The following is an 11,733-nucleotide window of genomic DNA, read 5'->3' as shown; positions in this document are numbered from 1 at the left end:
ATATGTAGAAAACACAATAAATATAAAAAAGAACAATTATAAAAACCAGCACTTAACTTCAATGCTAATTTACTTGGATGTTTGACTGGCAGTCTAGTGCATTTTCTGTTTTTATACTTAAAGCAAAACTCAGTCAGAGTCCAGATCACTCTACATCTTAAATTAAATGAGCATAGCCATGGGGATACCATAGTAATCTCCAGTCCTGCTTAATTGTTTCAAAAGTTTATTTTTTGTAAACCCTGTACTTCTAGAGCAAGGGATGGAGAAGACCTGTGACTTTTAGACATAGTGGTAAATAGTATTGATGCTATTGACATCAAACAGTATCTCATTGATTCTTGAAAATCTATTGAGGCTCATCAAGAAAAACATCCAGCAGAAGTCTGTTTAAGACTCATCCCAGGGTCTTAAAAACCAATATATTGTCATTTGCTGCCCTTTGGTTCTAGTGAGTATAGTTCACTTGTCTAAGTGAAAGGTATTTGGGGACTTAATTCTCAAAAACTTTTTATGTTCAGCATCCCAAACAAAACAAAATTGCACAGAGTAAACTAAACAGAGAATTAGGGTTTTGTGGTTAGGAAGCAGGATGTCGTATGAAATAAAGGCAGCTGTTAATTAAAAGCATATGAAGTTGTGCTGAGAAGAAGATTTAGATAGATTCTGAGACCTTGGACTCATTCTGTTACCATTTTTTATTATCTCTGTTCCATTTTCCTTTCTTGAAGGGTTTGGATTAAATTCTAAGACACTCAGGATGTATTTTTGTTTTTGTTTTGTGTGCGTGCCTTTAAGTCATTGTTCCTGGCAACTACTTGGACTAGGCCCTGCAGTTGTCTTGGCAAGATTTTCGGAAGTGATTTGCCATTGCCTCCTTCCTACAGATGAGAAAAAAATGACCAGCCCAAGTTCACCCAACTGGTTCTGTGCCAAAGATGGGACTAGAACTCATGGTCTGCTGGTTTCCAGTCTGGTATTTTAACCAGTGCACCAAACTGTCTCTTCTCAAGATCTTTTGACTACTTAGTTATTTTCAGGGAGCAACAAAAATAAACAAAGTCAGCTAATCAAATTAAATTAAATTAAAATAAATCACGAATAAAAAGAATCAAATGAAAGAAGCAGCTCACCAGCTATTGTCAGCTCATCAGTGCCATTTTTATGACTTACATGAGATATTAATTTTTACTTGAGGAAATCTAAAGAAAATATAGATTTTGATTTACTTAAGATTTAATAAGAGCCAAAAAATTTAATTTTGGCTGCTATTTGTGTTTCATAGTGGTAGGAAAGACATATTTCTTATAATGAAACAATATATTATCTAAGAATTTTGCAAAAAAAATCTTTTTGCAAAACCAGAAAGGTAGACCAAAAATTACCCTTGATTAAGTAAAATTTTCTTCTGTTCCTTTTAAAAAAATAACTGTCTCATGAGAGTTAGAAATTTGCAAAGCCACTACACTATTGCTTGATTTACGAATGATCATTAGCAACATACAAAACACCTAACACTTGTGATATGCTACAGATAATTAAGAACAAAATAAACCCTGACCATAGATTTATAATCCAAGTGATCTAAAAGGGGGAAAAAAGGATGGGATTGCAAATAGCAAAGGAATTCAAGTAGTAAATTTTTGAAAATGGTGCAATAATTTTATAGAATTATAAGTAAAGAGCAACGCCCTAGCCTTATGCACATATGCCATGACTTCCTTAAGAGAAATGGAATCTAGAATTAGAACCTTCTCCAGAAAAAGAAGGTCTTTGCATAATGTGTCTGAGATATGAAAATTTGAGTTATTTGTGCCTCTAGTGAGAACTCTGGATTGAATTGTTTGTTCCATTTATTTCTTTTCTTGGTTGGCCAAGGTATCGTCGGGAGTCTTCTCCAACACCAAAGTTCAAAAGTGTCAGTATTCTTTCTGTCCTGCTTCTTCAGACTCCAGTGCTTTACATTGAAGCCAAGCGGATAACCCAGAGGAAGGACAAAAAATATCCCCAATCCAGGCTCTAGTAGCTAAGATCCCTTTAGACATGCTCATGACAACAAATAATTTGAGTATAGTTATACCATACTTGCTTCATTGTTTTTGTGTGTGGCTGCTTGTATGTGTTGTGTGAATAAGTTATACCATACTTGCTTCATTGTTTTTGTGTGTGGCTGCTTGTGTGTGTTGTGTGAATAAGGCTGCTTGTGTGTGTTGTGTGAAAAAGCTGATGGCAAAAATATCTAATAATAACAATAACAATAATAATATAGCATTTGTTTTTTTTATTACAAGGAGAGTTTACCCTTTGTAGTGTATGAACCTCCCAGAAATTACCCAAAGGAGCTTGCTGTGGATCATGGGTAGCACATTTTTGCAAGCCTAAAGGAAATGTCTCTTTGCTTGATAACCTGTGAGTCTCCTTGCCATTGAATTCAGTCCCTATGTCTTCTGCCATCTGCATCTACAAAACACAGTGTGGAAAAGCATTATGTTGAGCAAAATCTTCCAATCTTTCTAATTAATTAGAGTGAAAAGATGTGTTTACTATAGATGGATTGGAGGAAGGATGGCTGGCAACATGTGAAAGCAGAACTCCCATTTGGGATGGTGTCTGTAGCATGCAGCCCAGATGTAGGGCGAAATGTTCTTAGGAGAAGGTGCCTGGGGAGCCGTTCTTGAAATCCCCCTTCAAAGGGAAGGCATACCAGCCGCCTGGATTCAATGCACACAACCTGGAGCTGTGGGAGAATGTAAGGTTTTAATAGGTCTGCCTTTTTTCTTTTAATCAAAAAGCACCGAACAAACTGATGGGCTTTTATTATTCCATTTCTCTTGCCAAATAGCAGGCCAGATTTTCTATATAAATATGTGCATAGTGACTTGAAGTCAAATGAAGTAGAATGTTAGACTATTTGTTGCCTGTAATGATGAGTGATGTTAGTTCGGTTAAGCCATGCTAGGCCTCCCATGGTTAGAACTGCAGGAGTGGCAAGAATATTAGAATGCTCTTGGATCTCCCTTCTGTCACAGTTTGGGAGTGGGAGCAGATAAATTATATGACAACATACCATTCTCCCTTTACCAGCGTTGGAGCATTGTACTAACAGCTTACCAGTCTATTCTCTAATTTTGGTTATTATTATTTTTTGTCAGTTGTTCCAAATGAAAAGAAGAGCTGGTTAGGTGTAGTGGTTTAGGTATCAGGATAGAAAGTGGGAGACTGTGAATTCTAGCCCCACCTTACACAAAAAGGTAGCAGGTGACCTTGTGTCATTCACTCTTGTTTAGCCCTAGGAAGAAGGAGGCAATGGCGAACCACTTCTGAAGCCTTGCGCTTCAAAATTGCAGGGAATATTCCAGGCAATTTCCAGGAATCAAACAATGACTCAAAGAAATTCCCCCAGACAACACTGAACAACAGCCTAAATGTTATGTTAAGTTTAACAAAAAAAATGGCACTACAACACTCACACAGTCGCTTACTTTGGGGACTTGTTCTTAAAAGTAATAGTGGTAACGCTAGAAGTATCTTGCTGTTTGGGGTACTTATTATTATAAACAAAATGTGGCAGACTACCCTTAGACTTTTGTAATATACAGGTTTGTAAGTCAATGAAGTTTTTTTAAAATGAAAACTCTGGAAAAATGAATTCTGTTTCTTGACAGAACACTCGGGATTTCCTAATCTATTATACAGGTTTTATACAGCAGTAGCCAGCACGTATTTGTAAATGCGTACATTCTAGAACAGTCTATGGGTCAATGTGAGTAAAATGTATATTCTTTCATAATGGGATTTGCTCTTAGGTCAGTGGTAGAGTATAAACTTTAGAAATTTTAAGCCTTGATGCCTCCATTTAAAAGGAGCAAATACAGGGATTCCCCTAGGTACGAACATTTATTTAACGAGTTTTCACAAAAATGAATTAATTCAGAAAGGGAACTTACATTAGAAATTCAAAGTTGCGACCAAAAACAGGCTTCTGTAACCATGTGGCTTGCATTCAGTCTCTGTTGCAAATGGCCGCCATTTTAACTCGGTGACTTGCCTGGGCCCTTCGGTACTATGAGAAGCCGGAAGGGATTTTTTTTCTCCCTGGTCACATGGTCAAACAAGAGCTGACCCGGCACCAGTTTTTGCTTTTGCTGCAATTTGCTACTTCCTGGCTCAAGTGCTAGAATTACTTATGTAAGTATTTTAAAATATTGTTTTTGTTACTCTATACCAGGGTTAGTCAACCTTGGCTCTTTTATGACTCGTGGACTCAGGAATTCTGGGAGTTGAAGTCCACGAGTCATAAAAGAGCCAAGGTTGACTAACTCTGCTCTATACATTAGTCACTCTCAGTTTTATTTATATATTTAATATTCACAATACCAACCAAAGTTCTACAGTTTTCCGCATCTGGTAACAAAGATTTTATCTATCATATTGTGCCATCCTATTTCTTTACCCTGAAGCTTTATAAAACTGATTTGCAATTTGAGAAGTTGTCAGACAATTCTATATTTGTGCAGAATATCCAGACATTTGTTCACTTACTTTAATGACACAGATTGTCCATAGCTGCTGTTGTGTCTGTTATACAGAAATGCTTGATAAAAAACATATTAGCAGTATCTTTCGGCACTTGATTCAATTAGGAAATGTCTCTAATTTGCACTGTTTATTCCTAGTTCAGATCTTCCATTAAACGTCTTTTGAGTAACTCAGTATAGTTTGTTCCTCAAACTGAAATACATTTTGAATGTCAGATTAAATGGAAAACAAACTGTTTCTCATTAATACTTATTATGAAGCATGTGTTGACCTTTTTTTTCTTTATTTGAAAGGCCTTTGTAATCTTTCTTCTTCAGAGATCTGAATTTATTCACAATTTTTATCCAGTACAAATATAATTGTAAGATGGCATGGTTTAAAACTACTCACATATAATTCTGCCCCATTGTGAGTTCATTACTTAGGCAAAAACTCCTTTCTCAGTTTGTTGACTTTCTTGCTTATTAAAAATATTAAGACATTTAGGGGTCTTAGGAATTAGGAGCTGCAGAATATAGTTGTTAGAATATATTCAGAAGTACAGTTGTTGAAATTGCATATAGAACAATGCAATTAGAACATAGAGCACTAGTGAGTTGTTAACACTAATATATAAACTAGGCTCCCTATGTGACAAACCTGTGGGTGTAGCATTGTCCAATTATATCACAAATATATCACAAAATCTCCTACTTTGAGTTGGCAGAGAACATAGAGATATAATAGTTATTGTATTATTTTTTAAAATGGCATCCATTGTTTGATTCCTAGGAAATATGTATTAATTTTTGTTTCTCCATCATAAATGCAATATAGGAGAGAGGTCTTTTGATAGGTCAGTGATGGCGAACCTTTTAGAGACCGAGTGCCCAAACTGAAACCCAAAACCCACTTATGTATCGTCGGGTGCTGGCTGGGTGTGGCCCATTGGCTGGGTGTGGCTGCGGTGGTAACGGCAGACTGGGTTGGACTAAAAAGTTCAATCAATCAATTCCAACTTTGTGAGATCTTTTTTTTCCCCGTGAGAAGTTGAAATTGATTGAACCTTTTTTTTTTTCCATGTGGCGGCGGAGGACTAAAGCTAAAAGGTTTTATAACACCCAGCTGAAGGCCTAGGACTGGGGTGATGGTGCGCGTGCCCACAGAGAGGGCTCTGCGTGCCATCTGTGGCATGTGTACCATAGGTTCGCCACCACGGGGTTAGGTGTTCATGGAAAAACTCCTAAAAGTATTATTGCTTTGAAGTTTAGAATTTAATAAACTAGAGGGAATAATTTTGGGGACAGAATAGCTCGGCAGTGAAAGATGCTGAGCTAGTCAGCTAGAAAACCTGAGCATCTCTCAACAGAGTGTGCTCCCGTTACTTGCCCCAGCTCCCACCCACCTAGCAGTTTGAAAGCATGCCAATGCGAGTAGATAAATAGGTATCACTTCAGTGGGAAGGTAATAGCATTCTGTGTATCTCAGCATACAGTCACAGTGGCCACGAGACCATGGAAATGCCTTCGGACTCCCTTGGCTAAGAAACAGGGATGAGCACTGCCTCCTAAAGGTAGAAACAATGGACAGGGGAAACCTTTACCTATAGGAAATAAAGGAAAGGAATAGGTAACAACAGAAATATAAAATTCAGCTAGACCTAAATGTAGTTTGAAATATTTCTAGCAAATGAGCAGGGTAAGCAAGGAATATAAAACCAAAAAATAATACTGGGTGAGGTCTTACTTGAGGAATGGTCTCACAAGAGAAATATAGTTGATACCTATGCATCAACTTTTGACAAAAGTTCAAGGAATTTCTTTCACACTGGCTGATGACATTTATCTTCTCCAAATACTTTATTTTTTTCTAAATTTTAAAGCACACAAATTTGCTATTATTAATATACATTATTATTATTTGTTGTTGTTAATTGCGAACTCGTGTCCGACCCATCACGACCCCATAGACAACGTTCCTCCAGGTCTTCCTGTCCTGTACCATCTTCTGGAGTCCCTTTAAGCTCATGCCTACTGCTTCAGTGACTCCATCCAGCCACCTCATTCTCTGTCGTCCCTTTCTTCTATTGCCCTCAATCTTTCCCATACATTATTATATTTGCCTTTAAAAAAATAATTACTTTGCAGCTGCATCAGGCTCCAATTACTGGTCAAGTAGTAAGTTCTTCTTTAATTAGAACTTTACTCCTTCAATGTTGTTTTCAGAGCAACAATATGAAACAGTGTTTGATTGCCTTTTTGAAGTATGTACTTCTCACTTCCCTCCCTAGTTTATATCCACAGCTTTCCCATTTTGATCTCCCATCTAGGTATTAACCCAAGATCTAAATAACCCAATTTGGCATTTTGAGGTCTGCCAAGATTGGCTAGGTGTGATGGGATAGAAATATAATAAATAAATGTTCATAAGTAATAAATGTAAATAGACAAGAAATGGCATGATCTGCCATAATTTGAATATATGAAAGTACTATTAGAATGAGATTTGTATTTATTTAATGTTCTTTTTTTAAAAAAAATGGTCAGGCTCAAAGTCAAAAGAGATTCTAAAAAGCTTTAAATATTACCAAGGACAATTCATTAAAAAAACAAAACCATTAAAAAGTAACCACTTATTAAGTGGTTATTAAAAAAAAAAACAATTTACCAAAAGCATAGTGAAATAGAAAGTTTCAACTTGGAGAACTTGAATGGAGAACTAATGAAAAGAAGGACTAGGGATGACATGATAGCAATGTTCCAATATCTAAGGGGCTGCCACAAACAAGAGGGAGTCAGGCTATGCTCCAAAGCACCTGAAGGCAGGACAAGAAGCAATGGATGGAAACTAATCAAGGAAAGAAGCAACCTAGAACTAAGGTGAAATGACTTGCCTCCAGAAGTTGTGGATGCTGCAACACTGGAAGTTTTTAAGAAGAGATAGGACAACCATTTGTCTTTTTTAAAAGACATTTCAGAGTTCCAGGATTGCATCAGATAGGTTGCATGAATTGTTAGATGTTTGAATGTGACATACGGAAGAAGACACTTACTGGAATCCTCCACCATTGGAGATGCAGAGGTAGGCAACCTAATGCTTTCCTGGTGTTTTGGGCCCCAAGTCATAGAAATTGTCCAGAACTCAATTCCATATACATCTTGTAAGGCTTTTAAGATCAGAACTGTTATCTGGTATTGGAATAAGATATTAATTGGTAGTACAGATTTTTCAAAATGGGTGGACCATTAGCTTGCCAGCTCTAAATTGTTAATAGTATTTTACACAGTTTTTTGCACAGAAATTCTGGGATAATTTCTGAGAATTGCAGTGATCCTTACAACTTTGTACCCATCCAGTTCAAAGATTATGCTGCTAATCTTTTGCACATACCGTGAGAAGACTTGTTCTTTACTCGCTAAGTATACTTTAACATTCAGACAAGCAAATTAGCCCCAAATACATTTGGTTCCATTTTCTTCTGTCTTGAGCCATATCCAACTGAAGTCAGCATTTGGCTTATATTTAAGATGGATCAACTGAAAATGACTAAAACTGACTAGATGGAACAGGCTGAGTGAAAGAGCAAGTAAAAACATTTATTTTTATTGTTGATTAATTACTCTTGCTTTGGGGACTTAAAATTATGTGTTGCATTTGTACTTGTTGAGGCTACATGTTTTTAATTTCCTTAATAAAAATCTAGGTAAATAGTGTATCTCATGGCTACCTGGATATTGTTTTTTTCTCTTGTGTATCCATTTGACAATTTGTAAAGTGTCATGTTGTTGACTGGATGCAAATACTTTATTTTCTAGGAAAAGTAGCTTTTACTAATTAAGTTTAAGCTGTAACATAAATAAATAGGTGGTATCTTATGAACAAATAATACATTTTGTTTTCTGAGGAAGAATGTTTATGGAACCAGAATATCCACATAGAAGAAGGTAAATATTGGCAGGCTTCAGGAAGACGAAAAGTGTCCAAAATTCACAGAAACACAACAGAATTTATTTTTTTTAAAAATCGTAGGGTGTAAAATGTTTTTGGAAGCACAGAATATGAGGCGGGGCGGGGGATGGAAGGAAGAAGCAATAACATAAAAAAGCATGTCTTCAGCAAGGCATGGCAAGACCAACTAGAAACTGAATCAGATCACGCCACATTGAACTCTTAAGAATGAAGAGACTGGACAGTCACTTATCTGGAATGGTATAGGGCAGGAGTAGGTAACCTCGGCTCTTTTATGACTCGTAGACTTCAACTCCCAGGATTCCTGAACCAGCATGGCTGGCTCAGGAATTCTGGGAGTTGAAGTCCACGAGTCATAAAAGAGCCAAGGTTGCCTACCCCTGGTATAGGGACTCTTGCTTGAGCAGGGGGTTGGACTAGAAGACCTTCAAAGTTCCTTCCAACTCTTTTAATCTGTTATTCTGTTGTTCAGTTTTGTGGCAGATTTTATTTGTGAATAGTATTTTTGAATGTGCAGGAAAAAAAAAAAGCTTTCTGCAGCAGTTCCAAATTGTTTTTTTGTGTCATGAGCACATTTGGCATACTAAGAGAAAATTGTAAAATCCTATATCCCCTTTTCGCTGATATCCCATTCATCCCGATATTGTCAAATGACATATTTCCAGAGTGGCGAGCACGGCCTTCCCACAGCCGGGTAGTAAAAAGCTTAGTGACTGTCACTGCTAGTGTGATCCTTCATGATTGTAAGTTGCTCATTTGGAACACAATACATGTAACCCTGAATTTACAACCATTTATTTAGTGATCATTCAAAGATACAACTGAAAAGTCATTTACAACCAGGTCTCACACTTAAGACCCTTGCAGTATTGCAGTGATTGCCATTTGCAATCTACCGAGCCAGTTTCCAAAGAGCAAAGTCAACGGGGGAAGCAGGATTCGCTTAATGACCATATGATTCATTTAACAACCTCAGTGATTCTCTTTAGCAACTGTGGCAATAAAAGGCACGACTTGCTTAAAAACATCTTTCTTAGCAACAGAAATTCTGGTTTCAGTTGTGGCTGTATGTTGAGGACTGCCTATATTACTTTAAATGCAAGCAAAATTCAATCGAAGCTTATTGCATATTATTTCTAAAAGGTTTCTTTCTTTCTTTTTATTTTAGCCATGAAGATTTTGAATTCATTTCAGGAACTCGCATGCGCAAACTGGCTCGAGAAGGTCAAAATCCTCCTGAAGGTTTCATGGCTCCTAAAGCATGGACTGTGCTGACAGAGTATTACCAATCCTTGGAAAAAGTTTAAGCTGCTCTTATTAATTGCAGATCAACCTTTGACACTTGATTTATTAACAAGACAGGGGACCACCCAGTTATGCTGCTTTGTTGCAGCTTCTGTCAGAAAACTTTTCCTAAATATCTTCCTTAGGAACCATTCTCTGCTTTTCTTACGTGTTTTGTTACATATTGCTAACAAACTGTTTTTTTAATGTCCTCTTTTATTTACGGTTTTTTTTATTACAGTAGGATTTTTTAAAAAATCCTTCGTTTTAATATTCTATTTACTCCTCTTTATTTGAGCTCTCTTTTTTGGGATGCTAAAACTTAACTTTTTTCCTTTCACTTTCTGTAATGGAATTCCAACACTGTGTTTTATAATTTAAGGAATAGCTATTTCAGTCTGATTACATGAGCTAGAAGCAGGTGCTGAATTTGATCATCATAAAGTAGATTTTAATGTACTACACTTGTACCTTTTGGTCTGGACTTTGACGTTCGTCTATCGAATCTCCAAAGTAGCCTTGGATTGGAAATTACATGTTGTTTGATGAATGTGTGATTTTTGTTTTTGCCTAGTTTTTTCTTGATCATGTAAAAATTATGGGAAATACAACAGGGCAGTCTGATTATATGGATCACTAATTTTGTTTCCTATGTTCCTGGTGATTGTAACACTATTACTGTCTTTCAAGCTTTTGTTTTAATCTTTTCTGCTCAATATAGTGCTTTTTAAAAATTATTTTGGTTGGTATGATTATTCTTTAAGCTTCAGTCTCATTTAGCTCAGTGGGTTGGCTCCTAATAAAACACAAATGATTATCCTTCTGGCAAAGGGAAAGCTTGGGTAAAAAGATATTTGTCTGCTTCAAAAATGCCTGCTTTGATCTTTTGACATTTTGATATTTGGGGGCTGCAAGTTAACTGATTAACATAGAACAGCCTTGTTATTGTAGAAGGTGTACATGTGAATTTTGATTTCTGGCGAAGTACCAGAAATTGTTTTGATATTATACACTTTGTGTCCTTAAAATGCCTTAAAACTAAAGATGAAAGTTTATATAAGCACATGTCCTATAGCAAAGCATGCAAGAAGGTTTCAGGCTCAGTTCTAGATTTCTCCAGATAGAAGGACTGAAAAAAAAACACCACACGTTTGTTTGCAATCCTGGAGAGAGCTAGCTAAAGAATTGTCTAGCTACATTAAACTTGCCGAGATTAAGGAATACTGGTCTGTAGAGACAACCAACATAGAATTAGATTCTATAAAAAGAAGTTTGCAAATACTCTTAATAATTTAGATTATGTAAGTTTGTTAGCCAAGAGTATTGCAATTATAGATGAAGAAAAAATACCAAGAACAAACAAGCATAAAGAATCCTGAAGACCATTTTTAATCCATCTACTTAGAATGTGCAGTAGGTAGTCCACGACTTAACAATTACAAGTGGGACCAGAGCTTCCTTTGTAAATGTTAAATGAGGGATGCCTAATTTTATGGTCTTTTTGCCAGGATTGTGTGAATCACAGGGTCATTAAGCAAATCTGGCTTCCCCTGGGGACTTTGTTGGAAGCAACAAGGTGGGAAAGTGGTAAATGGTGATCAGGTGACCTGAACACACTGCAACCATCATAAATGCATGCTAGTTGCCAAGCACTCAAATTTTGATTGTCACTATGGGAATTTTGTGACAATTTTAAGTGCCAGGGTTGGCCATTAGTCACTTTTTTCCAGCACTGCCAAAATTTGGGAAGTCATTAAATGAATGATTGTAAGCTGAGGAGTAGCCATAGGGGCAAAAATGGCCACAATTCAATGTTAGTATAACATTGAAGAAAAAAGGAACGATCATAGTTAAAATTAGGCAATCTTCCAATGGGCAAGTCAATATGAAGAATGTACTCATTTGTGAAAAGATCATAGTATAGTTAAGAGTATACATTACAAGGCCTGCAGTTGAAATTTG

General features: G+C 36.5%; 1 protein-coding gene across 1 annotated transcript in view; it reads left to right on the top strand.

The window, feature by feature from the left end:
• PAPSS1 (3'-phosphoadenosine 5'-phosphosulfate synthase 1) overlaps window positions 1-10,484 on the top strand; it is a 44,144-nt gene extending 33,660 nt beyond the window's left edge. The window contains exon 12 of the mRNA XM_015810280.1: window positions 9,656-10,484. Coding sequence (XP_015665766.1) covers window positions 9,656-9,794 — 139 coding nt within the window. The 3' untranslated portion in view covers window positions 9,795-10,484. The remainder of the gene's footprint in view (window positions 1-9,655) is intronic.
• The last annotated feature ends 1,249 nt before the right edge of the window (window positions 10,485-11,733 follow it).

This window comes from Protobothrops mucrosquamatus, unplaced genomic scaffold, assembly GCF_001527695.2.
Source record: "Protobothrops mucrosquamatus isolate PMUCROS unplaced genomic scaffold, P.Mucros_1.0 scaffold_4, whole genome shotgun sequence".
NCBI classification, from domain to species: domain Eukaryota; kingdom Metazoa; phylum Chordata; class Lepidosauria; order Squamata; family Viperidae; genus Protobothrops; species Protobothrops mucrosquamatus.
Note: the sequence above shows the minus strand (reverse complement) of the source record. Positions and strands in the feature narration are given on the sequence as shown.